The sequence below is a fragment of the Haemaphysalis longicornis genome, unplaced genomic scaffold (assembly GCF_048455015.1).
Source record: "Haemaphysalis longicornis isolate Haplotype H1 unplaced genomic scaffold, Haemaphysalis longicornis Haplotype H1 scaffold_7, whole genome shotgun sequence".
NCBI lineage: Eukaryota > Metazoa > Arthropoda > Arachnida > Ixodida > Ixodidae > Haemaphysalis > Haemaphysalis longicornis.
In genome coordinates, this window is record NW_027526422.1 from 157,648,956 (window position 1) to 157,669,859 (window position 20,904).

At 46.8% G+C, this 20,904-nt stretch overlaps 1 protein-coding gene across 1 annotated transcript in view; it reads left to right on the forward strand.

Annotated features, from left to right (window-relative positions):
* Window positions 1–18,584, forward strand: part of LOC144145378 (neprilysin-1-like) — a 145,950-nt gene extending 127,366 nt beyond the window's left edge. The window contains exons 18-21 of the mRNA XM_077676965.1: window positions 2,631–2,696; window positions 7,466–7,570; window positions 9,538–9,614; window positions 18,429–18,584. Coding sequence (XP_077533091.1) covers window positions 2,631–2,696; window positions 7,466–7,570; window positions 9,538–9,614; window positions 18,429–18,534 — 354 coding nt within the window. The 3' untranslated portion in view covers window positions 18,535–18,584. The remainder of the gene's footprint in view (window positions 1–2,630; window positions 2,697–7,465; window positions 7,571–9,537; window positions 9,615–18,428) is intronic.
* The last annotated feature ends 2,320 nt before the right edge of the window (window positions 18,585–20,904 follow it).

The following is a 20,904-nucleotide window of genomic DNA, read 5'->3' on the forward strand; positions in this document are numbered from 1 at the left end:
CTCCCTATCGGAGACGCGGCGGTGGTAGCTCGGAAACAACCGCAGCAGTGGTGAAACGAAGGCAGATTCGTTCTAAGGTTCGCAGGTGAGGTGTTTCGGTTCGAATAAAAGTAATAATGGGTCCTTTTCTCACAAAGGAGTGGCACAACAAGCCGCAGTGGGTTATCATAGGACATGCCGCGAAACGTTGCGGTGTCTGTTTGGTGAGTGCCCGTTACAATACGGTTAACGAGGAGCCCCGCTTCCTCGACAACTTTCAGCACACTGACCGTGAGCTTACGGAGCTGGTCATATTTTAGGTTCATAGTACAAGATAACCCTATGGGGATAACGTAAGCCGTGGAAAGTCTGCGCAGGACAAAGCAAAGGAGAATGTTGGCAATAACAATGGCACCACGGGTTTGAGCTTCACAGCCCATATCATCAAGCCAATCATTGCAATCATGTATTGATTTTGGTTGTATTAACAATTTCCTCAAAAATGAGGCTGCAGTATGGGGTTTTTTCTGACCCCAAGCTCCGTCGCTCCACTTGGAACCGTTGGTTTGCTAGACTTATTACACCACTTCTTTGGTAGAAGATCTGGTGAACCTTCACGGCGTGCTTAGGCATGGCAGCTTCAGCAGTTTTCTTCACTGCAGATGATCGCAACATTTGAAAGACGTCACCTTGCGGAACACACATTCCTGCAGCCTGGGCTCCTTCCAAGTTGGCCGCGCCTTAACAAGGTTGTTTATAATCTGTTCCATGACCAATTTCGCTTACCTACCTCCTCCGTGCGCGGCTTCCGAGAGAGTCTCCAGAGCTTGCCTAGATCGGTTGTCCTCATATTGCTGAAAATTTTATCTGAATTCATCACAGCTTTGCTGAGGATTGTTCAAGCGCTTGTTTACTCTCTGCTCTTTCACTTACAGATGGTGTGCGCTTGTTTTCGTCTATGCAACATGTTCAACCAGGTCAAATGTCTTCTGTCACTCTTCCATGTTTGATTATATGTCCAAATATCCCTGGCCATCTGCCTACTCGTATTTAGCATTGTTTTCTTGCCTCTGGTAAACACTTGCTGCACGTTCCACATTACGTTGTTCAATAGGAAGGCGTTTTGATTTTTTTCCTTCTGCCACTAACGCTGGTCACGCCCAAAGTCTCCCTTTCGGACACGTGTTGCGTGTCCGATGCAGTCCGTCTGCGTCTGCGCACCGCCTGCGATGCGGTGAAACGAATGCACAGCAGTCGTCGAGCTTGGCTGCCACTAGCTGCCCTTGTCCCTTTCTTGTCGGGAAAAAGTTCCGCAGCCAGTCATTGGGGGGCGGGGGGGGGGTGTTCTTGGTCGGCAGCTCATGGGAGCAAAGGTCTCGCTTTCGTAAAGCAGTCGACGTACAAAGCGGTGCGCAACAACGTTTGGTAATTGCGTACAGACTCGTCAACCTAACAGCAATGATAAAAAATGACTAAGTATTCTGGCCTGACGAGGGAAGGGTAGAAATGTCAGATTAGAAGGGAAGCAGGGCAAATGTGCGCAAGGCACGTTCTTCGTCGCCGATAAGCAACGCCCGCGTCACCATCGCGCGAAGTGAGTTTCTTTCGCGCCGGTCCTTTTATTCGCGAGGCAAATCCGCAGGCCACACCAAAAGGAGGAGATCGAGAGGCCGTGCTTCTACGAGTTATATTTTACATTGGAAAGAAGCGTGATTTTATGTTTTAGAGCGCGGCACTCAAGCGCCCGCTACTGTGCTTTGACGACGCCTAACGAAGGCGCTACCGAACGAAGGCAGTACCGAAAGCAGAAGGAAACTGTAGGAGGAAATTGTGGCAAAAGTCGGAAGAAGCGGAGTATGCCGAGGCGGCGTGAGACTCTCCCCGGCGGCTGCGCACTGCAAGATACCCGAGACAACGAAGAGGGAACCGAAGATGAGCCCGCTGAATAGCGGGAAATGGAAGTATGGCGAAAGTGTGAGGGGGAGGGTAGTTTGTCAAGGCAGCGCCAGACGTGTGTAAAAACCGCAACTCGGCGTCCCGAGACACCAGACGCAAAACCAGGCACCCATGAAAGCAAGCGTCTGGTTCTTTCACGCTCACAAAAAGCGCAGAGAGACCCCGCACGCATGTCGTGATGCGGTTACAAGGGCTGTAGGCCGTCATCTGAGGGGGAGGAATTCAGGAAGGCTCCCACTTCCCCTTCCATATTTCACCCAGTTTGCGGAAAAATTAAGTTATCATGATCATCATCATAATGCATCGCTGATCAAGCGATGACTTCCTGAGACGCAGCAGATATGCTCCGTGACCGAGCAGACTGCATTTCGCGGCACGCCCAAAATTTGCATTAGGGAGTATCGTAATCCTCCGTCATTTTGGGGGTCGGTCCGGGGCGGAGCATGCCACATCAATTATTAACGTCCTGCATCGCACTGGAAGTAGCGAGCTGGTGCCTCTCTCTGAACGAATAATTGCGTGTTTGATGTCTCGCGTCGTGGCGTTCAGGCGTCAGTTATACAGCACTTCAGCCAGCCGTGCATTCGGGCGGTCGATCGGCCCCCTTGATTAGCCCCTGCTGTTCCATATTTTGAATAAGAATTGAAAAGGTATTGCACAGAAAAAAACACTTAAACGCTTCTCTTTCTGCACAGCTTAATGGAAACAATACTGTTGGAGAAAACATCGCTGACAATGGCGGCCTAAGGACAGCATTCTTGGTAAGAGTAACCTTTTATTTACAACAAATATTTTTTTGGCAATGCTCTTGCACGACCTTACTGTCGCACGGTGACTAAATTCAGAAGGAACACAAGTAGCAAGTAATACGTTCAATAAAAATAGAAATAAAAATTTCAACCTCGCGTGAATGACAGGGATTGTTAAAATATAAAGTACAATCAAGGGTGGTGATTGTACTTTATGCAAATGAGATTTGAAACAGAGAGCTGCAAAACGGAAGGTTGGGCCTACTTACATTAACGGCCCAGATTCTACTGCATGTCTTGCCAATTAACTTTTCTGAACCCATTAAACAGCCTGTAGAAATGTTATGCCTAAGAGTAGCTCTTCACTGTCTTTCAAAGCTGTGTTTTAAGCTTGCAACCAGGCTGCTCGGTGGCGATTTAATTTGGGGTAGAGCACAAGACCGCAATAAAACGTTCGCGTTGGCAAGGTTCTCTCAAGTGAGTTCTCTTGTAATATATATCTTCGCCGTTGCACTCGCAAGCTCTGATGACTGTTATCATACAGAAGGTAGAAAAGTACGCTTAAAAAGGCGTATGCGAAAGATTCTGAGTTTCGTTCTAAAATGGCAACCAATATTTCTCATTTCAATTTTTGGGGTTTAACGCACGCAAACTACACATGTGCTGGGAGGCGGGCTGTCGTAGACGGCTACGAAATAATTTTTACCCTGTGGCGAACTTTGACCTGCACCAACATCTCGACACACGGGAGGTGCCCTTTCGTCTCCATCGGAAAAGATGCTGCCGCGGCCGGGATCCAACCGGCGTTCTCAAGCGCAGCAGCACAACGCCTTAGCCATTGAACCACCGCGACGGGTTTAAACGACACTCTGAGACGATAGGAGCGAGACATCCGTGGAGAGCTTCAGCCTGTATAGCAAAAGTTCTATAAGGTCCCCAGCTGGTCGGTTTGAAGTATTTATACAAATGGAGGTGCGCGGCCACATAAAGGCATCCCACCGTTCGTGCTGATGGTGTAACACGGCGATCCATCCACAATGCTCCAGAACGGCGCCATGTTCTTATGGCGTTTGTGTTCTCCTTTATTCAAGTATTGTGCGCTGCTTTTGTTTTAATTCACCAGGGCAAGTCTCACGTGTATTTACGGCATTACAGCGTGGGGCGGCCTCCAGAGCTACTTTTCTCCGGCGACACCCCAGTTTTTTTTTCCATTGCTAAAATCTCATTAGTACCAAACCAGCCCCTGACGTGTTGGAGGCGGACATTCTGAAGACTGCACAGGAACACGTCAACACGCATCGAGTGAAGAAGAACAGCATTATTACACCTTCCTTACCGTCTCTAGCTGCTGTAAGCCGTCTACACAAGAGCTCCAGAATCGGTGGTACGACCATGAAAGCTCGGGTACACCACACGCAAACGGCGACTTATGAAAGGCAGGCGTTGCACAAGCAACGATATTAGAACCTGCCTCACAAGTTAACGTGTAATATATTCCGAGAGGGAAATTTTATACTCCCGTATGGACAACATCGGGTTTAAACAAATTCTCCCACTAGCACTACCGGCTCCAGAGTGCGAATTATGTGGCATCTGCAATTTTTCGGTGGTACGTTACATGGGTTCAGCAATGGAATTTTCCAAATACCACAGACGTAGAACATCGTGAACAGCTGCAGATGACCTATGCGGTGCAAAAAAAATCTGCAGAAATTCAGTGAATTACTTTCTAGCGAGCAATGTTGCTATGCCGCTTATATACATTGTGAGTTTGTTCCAGCAAAATTGGCGATGAGTAGCTTAGGTGTTGAGCTATTTTAGTCTTTTTATGTTTTCTATTGTTTATTTTGCAAATTATGCAAATTTGTACCATTTTACGACTAAGCCCTTTTGCTTCGCCAATTTTGTATATTTGCACAGATGTAGGGTGTAGTACGGCGTTGGTTCTTTTTAATATTTTTATTAGGGTTCCCACTTTTTTCCGGGCTTCTAATTTCGTCTTTGTTTTGTTTTTTTTTCAGGAGTTGTCTAAAGGGCGTAGTTTTTATTTCGGCAGTTCACGTCTGAAAAAAAAGTCTTTATTGTCTATTTTCAAATTTTTGGGTTCTTTAAATTATGCTCGACCAATCATCTCAGCTCACGCCATTGAAAAGAATAAAAATGTGTTTCTTCTGACCTTCCCCCTTTTTCGTAGAAATTCCGGAATTTACACGGTTGGTCATATACGCTATTTTTTTTATATCTCCAATGTTCTGTAAAGCACGTTTTGTGGTTATAATTTCTTTTATGAAGGAAGTGCCTAAGGTACCTACTTTGATTTTGTGAGTTCTTTTTGGAACGTTTTTCTGTTTCTCTGTCCATTAGTTTTTGTTTTTTCAAAATTCTGTCCGACCAATTATATTTGTTTAAAATATCACAAAGATTAAATATGGAACTTTCACGCGTTATGAGTTTTTGTGAAAAATCATGGCGTTAGACGATTACCCATTTTTCTTATTTCTTCCTTCGTAATTCCAACATTCTTTTCCGGGCTTGGTTAGTATAGTCTCGCTTTTTCCGAAACACATAAGATGAATATACTTGATTTTTTCAGTTGATTCTTCTCAACATTTTTCTCTTACTTTCTTTTATAAAATGCTGCTGGGCCAATTTTACGTTATTATAACCATAAAATACGTTATTTCCGCATGGGTATGCATTAGGACAGAACAGGTTCCTCCACCGGGAAACAAGAGTTTCTTAGTATAGGAACAAATTCATAAAAAATAAAAGAAGGTCCTAGAATCTTTACATTTTGGTATAAGATGCCTTACAATGCTCTTGAAAATGCCCCTTCCCAGGAATGCAGTTTTGTTTAGAGGTTAGGGTAGTCGGTTTAAGCTTTGTCTTTATAAGCTTGCTTTTCCACAGTGAAGCATGGACATCTATTGAGGGAGTATGATTACTGATATCGGCCGTAACTGTAATTTTACGGGAGACATCCGGAAACAAAGTATTTGATAATTGGCTAAGACGAATCTAACACTAAGCACCAACGATTCGCAGGTCATCCTTCTCCGCAGACAAAAGGACGCACATAATTTTTTGTACTGCGAAGCTCGGTTTGACAAATTATCCCAAATTACGCTATTATAACAATTAAATGTGTTACTTCCGCCAATTATGCCATTTGTTGCAATTGCAGCGCGTTACTCGAATATGGCATTTTCATTTATGTCAGTGGTTCCTTTCCAGCCTTTTCTTTAGTTTTTGTGTTTGGCGCTCTTTGACCATGTCGGCATTGCGCAATTAAACTCAAACCACCATCATCATCTTTATTTTATTTTATTGTTTGTTTTTCGAAGGAGATGTATGAGATGCGTGTTTTTGATTTCGTCGGCGGATTTTTGTTCAATGTAAATATATTTTTTTATTTTTTATTTTCTGGCATGTAATAATTCTTTTGACCAGTTATCTCAATTTTCGCTATTATAACGATGTCTTTGTATACTTAGCTACAGCAAATGCGCCAAAATACAGCTACGTCCTTCTAATTCGCCAGGCCTCGAACTGGCATATGGCTCTGTTACCGCTACTCACTCATTCTCACTCTAGAGACTGGGATATTTTACTTATTTTCTTTCACTGTCAAATAAAAAGCACCCATGTCAGAGAAGAAGCATATTCTGCGTTTGGTTATACAGCGAATTATCGCTCAAACAAACAATACCATTCACTACTTGTTAACTCGACGTACACGCTAAGCCATGGGCTGACACCTTATACACCCAAGCAAAGTGAAGAACCGGAGGATACAATGCGTTGAAACACAAACGTTTGGCTCTAAATTACCAAAAACACACGAAATGGAGGTTGTCAATTAAGAGGGAAGAAAATAATACGTAACAATAAAATTAACCAACACAACAATGTTTGTAGCTAAATATGTGGCCGCTGTGAGCAGAAACCGGAAACCGGTATTTTCGAAATTATGAAAAAAAAAACAATATGAGGTTAATTTTGAAAAAAAAAACTCCCAGCTCCCCTCGCGGGAACCCCTTTGTAGATGCGACGCTTAGGCGGAGCGCCGAAGGGACCGCGTTTTATAGTGCGCATAACTTTGAGCGGACTGCGTAAGCCGGTCACAGTCGATGACGACGTTGGCGTACTTGTAAAGTGGCGTGGACTCTAGGTGTTTCAGCCAAGCGTAGATGTTGCTTCGCCGGAGAACCGCACACCGGTTATATGCAAAGCGCGCCCGAAGGAGAGCAAACCGCGGAAGAGAGAGTACTGCATATGCGCCGGCCCCAGCCGGTCTGCCGCGGCTATGACGCAACGTGCCGCAGCTATGACGCAACGCAATCCAACACAATCCACTTAATCCAATCCAATCCAAATCCAAATCCAATCCAATCCAAACCAAGCCAAGCCAAGCCAAGCCAAGCCAAGCCAAGCCAACCCAATCCAATCGAATCCAATCCAATGCCCCTCGCGAGAGAGTGTTCGCTATCGGAGAGGAGAGGGGGTGAGCGGCGGAGAGTGCAGCTGGCGCGGCGAGGAGAATGGGGGAGGGGCGGACAACGCCGACGACGACGACGCCGGAGGGACAAGACGAGTGAATGAGATGCTCTCCCTCTAAAATTTAACCAAGCGCCGTAAGTAACCACCCCAACCCCGTGGTGAAAAAAATATGTATGGAAAATTAATCTGACATACGTATATGTAGAGCTGTTGAATATATCTCAACGGCTGAACGCCTCATTTGAAAGAGAATTGCACCCCTTCTGTTTCTCATTTTTCAGGCCTATAAAAAGCTTCTGAATGAAGATTGCGAAGGCAAAGACACCCGACTGCAAGGGCTTGAGGACCTATCTGGGGAAAAGCTATTTTTCATTGCGAATGGACAGGTAAGGGAGAGATATTCTGGCAAGGATCCTCAAACGAGGTGAAACGGCATGAGTATGTTGGTAAACGCGAAAACTAAGCTTTTAACTCGTGTGCTGCCGCCGAACTCAACAAGCACCTGTAGACGGCAGTCTGCTGTCCGCGCCGTTGCTGCTGCTTCGCTTAATTTTATGTAGAGGCTTTTCTTTTCCTAGCTTACCCATCTCTTTCATCACCCCTTTTCTCCTCTCTAATTTTTCACCCCCCCTCGTCTCCCACCCCCCGCACTGGGTTGTATGCAGGTGAGCCCCCCGGTGGGCTCAGTAATATCCCCAGTGTACGTCCTTTCCTTTTCACCCGAATCACCATCTCTCTCTCTCTCTCTCTCTCTCTCTCTCTCTCTCTCTCTCTCTCTCTCTCTCTCTCTCTCTCTCTGTCTCTCTCCGATAAAGGTTCAAACGCGATGCAGACAGCAGTGCAAAAAATCGCGAACAAGAAGAAGGGGCACTTCTAGCGCTGTTCTTTTAATTCCTTGTTCTTGTGTGCGGTTTTCTTTCTGCGCTGTAATCTGGTCTATGTTAGACTAACTAGCCCAAAGTTCAACCTCAATAAGAGGTTAAAGATTTGAATTTTCAAGCTTTCCACAGAGGATTTGAAAATTTGAAGGATAAATAAATATCAGTGCCAATATCTGGTGTACAGGGCCAGCTGCTCATTATGCGTGATATGAAAGCAGCTGTGAAAATGTACTGTCTGCTAAATACCTCAGAACGCTCTGAAAGGTAACATGAAGCGTTTGACAAAAATAATGATTTATGGAGTGGGGTATGTTGTATGCATAGTTGGGGAAGTGTTTGTGTCCTGTTGTGTATACTGCTTTGAATTAGAATATGGATTACGGAGAATTGTTTTTCACACCTGCTGCAAACTGGTCTTGCTGATCTTGTGAGCAGACCTGAGTGTGTTGCATGTGTATAACGTATCCAAAATCTGCGTGTGCTAAATTCAGTTATTCTGCTGTGTGAGTCTGTTCGGTTTAGTCTCAGGTATGGTTATTGTTCGTGTCGTTTGTTGTCTCTTGGTTCACCTTTTTACGAAGATGTTGTTTGATGTAAGCATTGTCGTGAGTGTATGATCGTGCCGGTATGTCAACTGTGTTCCTATATGCAGCAGCGGCCGACCTTTCATCTGCCGAAGTAGCAGACATCCTTCCAAATTTAAACGAATGCAAGATATAAAATATTTATTTTTTACTACCGTAATTACATGCACCATATAATAATTTAGTTTTATACTGTACCGTGTAGTTACTTCTGCAGCATAAATACATAGATTGAATTGCTAATGTCACAAAAAAGCCCGTTGCTGGAAATTTATTCAATATTAACATTCACTATGGTCCTGAACGAAACGTTCGGTGGGAAAATGTATTGGGACACATTGCGTACACGTTGCATGGCACATGTGGCCGATGCGCCGGTATGGTCTCAGCAACACCGATTCAGTGTGTCGGTGAGAAGAGATTGTTCCCAAATACGGTAAACTGAACTACCTGGGCTTTTGATAAAAATAATTAGCCATTTTTTGTATGAGCGAAACTTTGCCTAAGATGGTTATCCACCCTAATTTGGAGTGACAACCTACTCCTCCTTAGACGCACTTTCTTTCTCTCTTTCTTTCTTTCCTTCTTCCTTTCTTCCTTTCTTTCCTTCTTTTTTTCTTCCTTTCTTTCTTTCTTTCTTTCTTTCTTACTCCCTTCCTCCCTTCCTTCATTCCTTCCTTTTTTTCTTTCTTTCTTTCTTCCTTTTTTTCTTTCCGACTTTTCCTTCGCCGTTTCTGTTTCTGTATCACTTCTTCTTTTTGGAATGCGGTATCTGCTTCTTTGCGGCAGTGTTTCCAAAACTTTTAGGAAGAACGCAATCAATACAGGGTATCTGCTTTTCGTGTACCATGACTGTGATCGCAAGTAATAGTTGGACACTTTTTTTAGGGATGGTGTAGTTCGATACGCAGACAAATGCTCAGAGACGCCATCCAGTACGACCCCCACAGCCCGCCTAAGTACAGGTAAGAGATGCACATCTTTGTTCTATTTTCGAAGAAATACATTCATTCATAACCCATAAAGTATGTTCAATTCTTCATTCTGAAGACATTACCACTAATTAGATAAATGACTGACATTTGTTGTACGTTAAATGCAGCGCTATGTTACAACGTGAAATTTCGTTTCTGCGCAGAAAGTTACATGGATTATGGAGAATTCATGTAGTATAGGACATTTATCACTCAAAATTTCGAGAAGCAGGTTGCAGACCTCCTGTAAATGTAAGGTTATTTCTTTCTCGAGCTTGTACCATTTTAGTTATTTTGTCACAGTATCGTCGAATAAGGATATCTGAAAGTAGTAGTCTTTTTTTCTATTTCTTTCTTTTACTTCACTGATGACGACGTTGTCCCACAACGCACTGCCTGAGAACCAATTTTCTCTGACAATTATGATGGTCGCGGGTGAAATAAAAAATGATTAAAACGCGAAGCTTCCTCTGGTCCAAAGCGAACATATTAAAAGTCACAATCAATGTACAAAATCGAAACCGTTTAGCCTAAAGGCCACTCCACAAAACCAAATTGCACAGCAGGTTTCCTCAAAGGCACATCAAGCGCCTCAAAAAAAAAAGAAAGAAAACGCCTCCCGTAGCATATATCGAGCTTGGGTCCTTCGCGTAACGAAGCTGACGTCTATCCGATTGCACCATTCCGATTCGGTCGAAGCAGTTCGGATTTTGGACTTTCACTTAGCGACAGCTTGAATAGGAGAACGCTACTCGTTTCAAACATGTTTCTCTGAGAAAGGGTAACCGTAACGTAGTGCTTCGGGAGCTAATCTAGAATTTCGTAAGCGCAGGACTCAATGCCTGGGATTACCATTTCACTTCCCCATTAAAAGCTTTTGTTGACATGATAACGACATCTAAATTAGGGCGCCAAATCAAAACCGCCATGTCCGATCGAAGGGAGGGAGGTGAATAACAACTGCCTATAGCACTCTCCAACACAGCTAAAAAAGCAATAAACGAAGCAAAAAATTGTCGGATGATATAATCACGTAAAGTAAGGACTTTGATGCTTTAAATTAGCGTAATCGATTCTTGTATAAGATTGGATAAGATTGGGAATGCGTGAAGTGCATTTCATTGTCTTTCATCAATATGAACAGTCGGCTTGTCACGTCTCTGAGCCCCTATTGGCTCTATATACCCCTCTCTCTCTTTCCCTTCCTCTCTCGCTCTCTCTGTCTATTAATAGTGGAGCTTATGTAGGTGGAGCCTTTTTTGTTAGTCTCCTGTAAACCGTGCGCTAACCAAGGGTAGAAGAAAGTTCCCAGACACACCGATAGAAGGCACAGTACACCGCAGGCAGCGGCCTAGATGGAACATACATCCAGACAACGGATAATGGACGCAATAGTCTCGCAGAGCGGGTTCCTTTACCGCATGGTAATGGAGGGAGAGTAGAGGCTGCTGTGCGTGCTGACGTTCAGCTGCCGATTCTATTGCGCGAGCCGTAGAAGCTTCTGGGCGAGGGCGCTGCCGCAGTACGACGAGAACCCGTGGACGTTCGAGCCGCCACAACAGACGCACAGCTCCTGTCTTTCAGCCGATTTCACACTGGGTCGACGTTTGTTTATTTTTATTTCTTCTTTACCATCCGTACGACTTAATAGAACCAAACGTACGGTACGGCCTTCTGGATTTGGGCTTGCAATCTGGCATGGCAGGCGCCAAATAGACAAGGAAGCAGGGTAGATGGGTGGTTTCTCAATGCGTCCACGCCAACTAAACCTTGATAACCATCGCTTAAGCCTTGGTTGTCAAGTACAGAGGCTCCGTTTTTACCCCTAATGCCATCCGCTCATGTTCATGCTATGTGGGTGCTCACAATAAGCAAAGAAGTTCTAACCTGGTTTTAACTCACCTCGCGTGCACTAATGCGCAGAAGGGTTGTGATTCTGGGATCGGGAATGAAGAGGTGCGTCTAATTTTTTTTACATCGAACTTGGTTATGGCTAGTGTTTTGTGTATTCTTGTTTACCGTCCGAAAAAACAGAGGTCCTAAATTTGATGTAAAATCTTTTGATTCCATGGAAACGCTTTTACGTTTCACCACTTGAGTATGCATTTTGAGTAAATAAGCCAAATATATGCATCATTGTCTACATCAAAACACTCAGAGGTGGATGGTAAAAGTTTCCTGAAGATTTCCTGCTGGGCTACCCGTATCCGCCACGTATACGTTCAGACTGCCCTCTCACCGTCGTGTGTCCAAGCGTTTGCGTGACTAGTTTCCTCCAGCTCCGCGGGTCGGCGGTGTCGTTGCCAAATCTCGTTGACGTATTTCATTTTTAATTTCCTTCAGTTCAATCTTTCCAATTGGGAGGAAAGTATAGTTCGCACTCTAGTTTCGCTGGTCAAACATCTTTAGGAATTGAAGTGACTCATGAATTTTCAGACGGTTGCATCTGTGTAGACCGGCCTCACTCATAACCGATTCTGTCAGTTCTGCCTGACCATGCACCACTTCATACCTGTGTGCCATCGATGACAGTAGTTTTTTATGACTAAAACGGCACAATACTTTCGACCCGCTTGAAGAGACGTGTCGTTTTATCCAATCCGTCACAAACGTGAACACTAAGGGACGCGTTTCCCTGTTGTTATTCGGCGCAAAATTCGATCAGAGAAGACAACTTGTCATATGTATAATTGTATGCATACGCGCGCCTCAAGTCATTTGGCGAGTATATTGTAGCGTTATGTAGGGGTTCGCTACTCGTAAGCAATTAGTTTAATGCCAGAATTAGGCTTAAATCACAGAGCTAATGGCGATGCCAGTACCGAGCGGGACACACACAAACGAGTTTCGTCTTCTTTCACTTTCATGCGCCAGAACACGCGCATCTGGCTTCGTGCTGTGGTGGGATTGGCGGCATTGATAGTCTTCAGTGTAGAGCTCCTTTCTAGGCTGTCGCTGAATCGATGGGCCGTGGCATTGCCCCCTCTTCTAAGATAGCATCGTCTCGATGCTAGGCTGTGGCTGTAGACGATCATAGCAAAACGAGATGGCGCAGCGGGTTGCCGTCAAACTGGTAACACGACAGTTTTGGCGTCAGCCAAAATTTCTCGCTCTTGTTGACGAGGGTGAGGTCAGTTTCTGTCATAGTAAGGCTTCATTCGCACGACGTGTACGACCTCGGAAGTTGTCCTGCGTCGCGAGGAAGAAGCGCTACTGTCCGGTATAACTTCGTAATTGACGTCACTTAGGCGGCGCACGACCTTATATGGGCCAAAGTACCGACGCAGTAGTTTTTCTGAACGTCCGCGCGCGCGCACTGGTGTCCAAACCCAGACAGCGTCTCCAGGCTCGTAAAACACCAACCGCCTGTGCTGATTGTAGCGAGCTGCGTCGGCGCACTGCTGACGTTGGATCCTCTGGCGTGCTAGCTGGCGTGCTTCCTCCGCTTTTTGCACGAAGTTATCAATGTCGATGTTCTCTTCATCTTCATGAACCGGTAGCATGGAATCTAAGGTAGTAGTAACGGTGCGGCCGTAAACTAATTGAAAAGGAGTAATTGCTGTGGTCTCCTGAACTGCCGTGTTGTAGGCGAACGTGGCGTATGGCAAAATTTCGTCCCAGGTTTTGTGCTCCACGTCTACATACATGGAAAGCATGTCGGCGAGGGTCCTGTTTAGTCTCTCCGTCAAGCCGTTGGTCTGCGGATGGTATGCAGTAGTCCGCCTGTGGGTGGTGTGCGTCAGCATCATAACGGACTGCATGAGGTCCGCCGTGAAAGCTGTACCTCTGTCTGTTATGACGGCCTGTGGTGCCCCATGCCTCAAAACGACGTTGTGCACAAAAACCTGCGCTACCTCAGCCGAGGTTGCTCGTACGACAGCCGCTGTCTCCGCATACCGTGTGAGGTAGTCAGTCGCGACCACGATCCATCGATTACCCTTCGTCGACGTTGGAAATGGCCCCAGCAAGTCCATGCCGACTTGTTGAAAAGGCGCATTAGGTGGCTTGATCGGTTGAAGTAGCCCTGCCGGTTTCAGAGGTGGAGTCTTCCTTCTCTGGCAGTCGCGGCAGGTCTTAACATAGTGCTGAACTGTGTGCAACAATTTGGGCCAATAGTACTTCTGACGAATCCTCGCTAGAGTACGGCTAACACCCAGATGCCCTGCCGAGGTTTCGTCGTGACAGGCGTACAAAATTTCGGGCCGCATGACTGTTGGTATGACCAGTAGGAACGAGTCCTTCGTATCCCCAAAATTCCGTTTGTGGAGCACGCCATTCCGAAGACGGAATGACGACATGTTCCGGGTAAATGCACGTGGAACACGGACATCGAGGCCTTCTAAATGCTGTATAAGCAGCAGTAGTTCAGGGTCGGCGCGTTGGAGTTGGGCCATTTGGGAGTCGGTAACGGCCCCAAGGAAGGGAACGTCGTCGTCGGCTTCTGGGCTCGCTGAATCGATGGGCGCCCGGGACAAGCAGTCAGCGTCACTGTGCTTACGTCCAGACTTGTACACTACTGTCATGTCATAGTCTTGCAACCGGAGGCTCCATCGAGCGAGGCGTCCAGATGGGTCCTTCAGGTTTGCAAGCCAGCACAACGAGTGGTGATCGCTGACAACTTTAAACGGCCTGCCATAAAGATACGGTCGGAACTTGATGATGGCCCAGACGACGGCAAGACACTCTTTTTCAGTCGTGGAGTAATTCGACTCCGCTTTCGAAAGAGTTCGACTGGCGTAGGCTAGAACTCTTTCAGCTCCATCTTGCCATTGAACGAGGACGGCGCCGAGTCCGACGTTACTGGCGTCCGTGTGGATTTCCGTATCCGCATTTTCGTCGAAATGGGCAAGTATTGGCGCCGTTTGTAACCGGTCTCGCAGGTCATTGAAGGCCACTTCTTGTTCCTCTTGCCACACAAATGGGACGTCATCCTTGGTCAGTCGTGTCAGTGGTTCCGCAATATCCGAGAAATTTTCGACGAAGCGCCTGTAATACGCAGCAAGGCCCAGAAAGCGCCTAACGGCCTTTTTATCAGCTGGTCTCGGAAAACCTGCAACAGCTGCCGTCTTTTCAGGATCTGGGGAGACTCCTTCGGAGCTAATAACATGTCCTAGAAACCGCAGCTGCTTGTAGCCAAAGTTGCATTTTCCAGGTTTTATAGTTAATTTAGCCGATTTGATGGCTTCGAGGACCAGTCGCAACCTGTGTAGATGTTCTTCGAATGTTGCGGAGAACACTATGACATCGTCAAGGTAAACGAGGCATGAGTGCCACTTGAGACCGGCCAAGACAGAATCCATCATTCGCTGGAACGTAGCGGGTGCTGAGCATAGACCGAATGGGAGGACTTTGAACTCGTATAGCCCATCGGGTGTGACAAACGCGGTCTTCTCGCGGTCTCTCTCGTCAACCTCGATCTGCCAGTATCCGCTTTTAAGATCTAAGGACGAGAAATATTTGGCGGTGCGCAACCGGTCCAAGGCATCGTCTATGCGCGGGAGTGGATAGACGTCTTTTTTTGTAACACGATTCAGTTTCCTGTAATCGACACAGAAGCGCAAAGTTTTGTCTTTCTTCTCGACTAGCACCACAGGGGATGCCCACGGACTTTTCGATGGTTGGATGACATCGTCTTGTAGCATTTCTTTTACTTGATTCTGGATGGTTTCACGCTCCTTGTAGGATACGCGGTATGGGTGTTGGCATACCGGCTTTGTTGCTTCGTCTACAATGATGCGGTGCTTGGCAACAGGGGTTTGTCCGACCTTTGAAGCAGTTGAAAAACACTCACGGAAATCCCCGAGGAGGTCTGTCAGCTGCTTTTTCTGTTCTGGCGAGAGGTCTGGGTTGATGTTAATTAATCCCACGACGTCTTTCGGGGCCGATACATCGGTCCGGTCTGTCCCCTCTGCATGCAGTTCTGTCAACTCAACAAACTCGTACAGCGAGGCGATGGCGGTTCCTTTTGCGACGTGTTGGAGCCTGTTTCCAAAGTTTGTTAGCACAACACTTGTGCAGCCGTCACACAGGTGGACAAGGCTCCTTGCAATACAGATTTCTTTTTCTAAAAGCAAGTTCGTCTTGCCTTCCACTAATCGTTCGCAACATTCGGGCACGTCCCCTTTCACGAAGACGACGACACTACTGCGGGGTGGCACCACTACGTTGTCGTCGACTACGCGGAGGACGCGGACTTCCCCTTCTGCGTCGTTTGTAGCGATGGCTCCTGCTGTCGAGAATGTCACTGTAGATGTTTGCAGGTCAATGACGGCGCCGTTTGCTTGTAGGAAGTCGATGCCTAGTATTACATCCCTGGAACACTCTGGAAGTACGATGAAGTCAGCGACGTAGGTGTAGCCACGGATGCCGACCCTAGCTGTGCAACGACCTGTAGGCGCGATCAGATGACCACCCGCGGTGCGAATGTGGGGTCCGTTCCAGTGCGTGAGAACCTTCTTGAGCTCCTCGGCCAGGTCGCTGCTGATTACCGAGTAGTCGGCACCTGTGTCCACTAGCGCGGTAACGTCATAACCGTCAATAGTCACGGCAAGATTCGATGTGGCTCGTTTTCGGTCTGTTTCTGTCTGCGTCGGTTCTATAGCGGTACGTCGTCGAGAGCATCGTGGAGGATCTTCACCGGCTTCCCGTTCAGCGACCCCACCTCCAGAGGCCGCTGGTCTCAGTTTTCCCGACGCGGGCTCTGCGAGCGGCGCCCGGGTGAGCTGGAGGGGCGACGAGGGCTTGGCGACCGGTAACGATAAGGTGACGACGACGGCCTTGTTTCCTCACGACTAGACGTCGACCAATTATGCTGTGCAAGCAGGTACTCCTGAATTTCAGGTGGCCGCTCACCGTTTCGCGGGCAGGGTGCGTTGGGATGAAAACCACGGAGACCGGCACGGCGGTACGGGCAGGACCTGTACAGATGGCTGGCTTCACCACAATGAAAACACAGTGGCCGGCTATCCGGAGCACGCCACAAATCCGTCTTCCGAATGGTCGCCGGGGTGCGTCGATATCCCGGCTGGCGAGGGGCCATGGCGCCGTCACCAGACGCGGCATAGGTGGCGGCAGGCGTTGGGGCGGCGAAGTTCCGAGTGGCGTACGGAGAAGGCGTTGCGACGGCGACGTTCGGAGCGGCGTAGGGGGAGGTTTGCTGGAGAGCGGCGGCGTATGTAGCGAAGCTGCGAGATGCCGGCATGTCGAGTTCAGCTGGTTCCTGAACCGCTTGCCGCACTTCCTCTCGAAGTACTTGTGATAGGGAGTCATATGTCTGCAAAGCCGGTGGCAGCTGCGGGCGGCGAAGTTCTTCCCGAACTACCGAACGAATGAGCTCACGCAATGCGTCTGGGCTGGTGGCCAAGGCAGCGGAGAGTACGTCCACCGACGTGCAGCTTTGACTGCGGTCGTACTCTCTGGAGCGCTGCTCCAGCGTCCTTTCCGTGGTCGACGCTTCATTGATAAACTCGAGAACGGTGCGCGGAGGGTTGCGCACTAGCCCGGCAAACAGCTCCTGCTTAACGCCTCGCATAAGGTGACGGAGCTTCTTGTCCTCGGCCATGTTTGGGTCAGCACGCCCGAAAAGGCGGGACATGTCTTCGTAGTACATGGTCACGCTCTCATTGGGACGCTGATTTCTTGTGTATAGCGCAGCTTCGGCCTTTTCCCTGCGGTCGCCTGTGGCATAGGCAGCCAGAAACCGAGTGCGAAATTCGTCCCAGGTTGGGAACTCCCTTTCGTGGTTCTCGAACCACGTCCTCGCGTGGTGGTCGACCGAGAAATACACTTGGCGCCGTTTCATCAGTGCATCCCATCCATTAAAGCTCGCGACGCGCTCATAGAGGTCAAGCCAGTCTTCTGCGTCCTCAAAGACATTGCCGTTAAATATTGGCGGCGTTCGCGGCTGATGGATGACAAACTGACCTGGGACGGCATAGTCGGTCTGCGTCGTAGTTGAGGTCATTATGTGTGTTTTTGCTACCCTGGTTGTCGCCGGCAGCAGTCCGAATTCGGGTGAAGCACCTTGGAGTCGACGACTGCTGCGTTGGTGAACAGGAGTCAGCTCCGTGCGAGGCGCTTCGTCTCCAGCAACGCTGTCGTCTTGTCGCATACGGGGTCACAACCCGCACCCTCCACCAAAAATGTAGCGTTATGTAGGGGTTCGCTACTCGTAAGCAATTAGTTTAATGCCAGAATTAGGCTTAAATCACAGAGCTAATGGCGATGCCAGTACCGAGCGGGACACACACAAACGAGTTTCGTCTTCTTTCACTTTCATGCGCCAGAACACGCGCATCTGGTTTCGTGCTGTGGTGGGATTGGCGGCATTGATAGTCTTCAGTGTAGAGCTCCTTTCTAGGCTGTCGCTGAATCGATGGGCCGTGGCAATATGCTTTGCGAGTTTAAAACTGGCAGGACAGCTTTAACTGGCCACCGCAAAAACATCCCTTTTCCTTTTGATATCTGTGAAATCAAAAAGGAAGGCAAGGAACACAACAGATAGAATGATCCAAAGTCCCAGGGTGTTCGTCGTTCGCTTTAGCTACGCCTTTCTTGCTACTACGCAGTTTTATCACAGTAGCCTTTTTCAGGCTTCGCACGGAATTTTTTGCCGCCAGCTGCTTTTGGCCGAAAGTTAAATAACGGGTTATCTGCCTGTTCTTACCATATTACTTTTCTGTGGAGGCTATTTTATTCCCCTCGCTACAATATTACAACGCTATGAAATTTAAAAAGGGGCGACTTAAAAAATTTGGTTAAAGGTATTGTTCATGCGCCTTGCTTATTCCACCATTCTTTTTTCAGGGTCAACTTACCGATGATGAACATGCCGGAGTTCGCCGCCGTATTCAACTGCTCGGCAGGTTCGCCAATGAATCCTAACCGTAGCCAAACGTGTTCCTTGTGGTGAATATTCACCTTCAGGAAGTGAAAAATTTACGCGACATCGACAAGGTTATTTTCAGTGCTGTTTGTGCTGTGCCACGTCTCTATGTTGCGCTCAAATAGTAAAATATATGAGTGAACTCCTCACTGGCACCTTTACTGTTTTTCTGCATAAAATGTCTTGTTCTGCACAAACTTATATGACATCCACAGAGTTACACGAGGATGTCCAAGAATCTGTGGAAAAAACAACTCTCATAGAACAATACATTTCAGGGGATACAATCTGCGCTGGTAAAACAGGAAGGAACCTACATTCGTTTATCTGATACTCCTGGTAAACGTTGAATGTTTCTGGCGAGCGAGAAAAAGGTGAATTTCAGCGTTAAACTATGGTGTGAATACAGAAGGGGTAATGCGACCTGTTTGAGTCGTGGTGAAGAGCAGCTGCATTATTGAATAAATGGTTGTACAAGTTTCACTATTTCAAAATTGGGTTTTTGGTGCTCAAGATACACGAGGCTTTGACGCACTAAGTAATAAAAACGGCACATTGCAGGTCTCTTGAGTAGGTCTGCGTAAAAAAAGGCACTACTTACTTAACTTTTGCCATTTAATTGTGAATCCTGGCACACCTGTCATTAAGTGTTGCGAGAACGTGCGTGGCTGGGAATTTGTCGCTGCCAATGGGGAATGCTGAAATGGCTTTGAACCTATCGCGCCTGCTGTCATTGCCACTGGCCAATCCTCTTGAGTGCGTATATAAGAATTCCTTCTTCGGAATACTGATGTTACACTCGCATAAGAATTCGGCAATGGTCCGCGATCTTCCGGCGGCAGCCTTCACCGCCATTGGCCAATCCAACCGAGTTGCTCCGTGTTTTGCCTTTGAATGGAGCCGTAATATTATGCAACTGTGACATTGATACTAACGACATTCCAAGCACCGCCAAACGCACTATACGCGAAAACCTAGGTAGCTGTAGACGATACCAGAACTCAAGGGCTAACTTGCCTGTTTGGTTGATGATCTGTACTCTAATAATAAAGATAACGCTATTCTTCTTAAATTTGTAAAGAATTCTGCAACGTACTATAACACTTCTGGTGTTTAAGCATTCGTAACTAACTAGAAAAACAATATTTTATCACACTTTTTCAGCTAACATCTGAACATGTTACTTTTAATAGCCTTAACTCTAACCATCTCGCAGTTATATCAGCCCCCCCGCAAGGATTAGTATTTGGGCACTTATTTTGTTGATATGCATTACCGATTTACCAGTGTGCATATCTACCAATACCCGTTTGTTTGCAGACAATTGCGCAATATACCGCACAACTCTTACCCTACCCGACGAAGTCGCAATGCAAAATTATACAAACCACCCGTTAGACGGTTCAGTCATTGTCTCAAGACACTAAACCTGAATGCGTGCCGATTACTTTCTTTCCACCATCACCGCAACCACCCTGTCTTTATTAAGTCGCCAAAGGCCCCATAGAAAAGGTTAATTCTGATAAGTACCTAGTTCTCCCCCTATGGAATGATTTAAAAGAGGGCGTAAATGTTTGTGGTGTATAATAAAAAAATTCTCTTGGTTTTTTGAAATGCCTTATTTAAAACTACCTGTTTACAAGGGTCTAATTCAAAGTAAACTTGAATGCGGGGCGATCATTTAGAGCCCAGATTAAGCAAATATATTCGTCGTCACACTCCAATCAGTTCAAACTAGTGCAACTACACGTATTCCTTTTTTATACTCGTACATTGCAAATGCACACCATCCAAGAAGAATGCAGTGATTTATTTCTTTGTTCGTCTCGCCAAATTACGAGCATAGATTTTTTTCCAAAAACTCTCCAACTCTTCCTCTTCTCACAACCCCCTATTGTATCGCCAACTCCGATGTATCAACGACTATGTGCTGCACCCGAAGAGCATACCAATAAATTCCGGAGGAGGAGGTCGCGGATATGTTATGGGAGCGCTAGATATTGGTCAGCCTCGAAAACCGGTGAAAAAACGAAAAACCCAGTGTGACATCTATGGGTGCGTCTTCCACCCGGAACATCCTAACGATCCCCATAGAAAGCTCACTTGTAAAATGTAATAACAGGTAACTAGAGCAGGAGATACTATGCGAGGATCTTGTTTATATTGACAACAATTTTTGTTGCGCCATCCGCCATTAATTTTCATGCCTGTCTCTGGTAGCGCTGACTGGAATGCTGATAAACTTGGAGTACGTTTCAGGACACTTGTAGAATGTCTGACACCGGCCTCTTTCCTCCTTGATATAAGGCTCAAATTTCCTGCGCTATATCTTTCACAGATAGCAAGAGAAAACAAGCAAAGAGAGCACATTGTACTACGTTTTCATTCTTCAGTAGA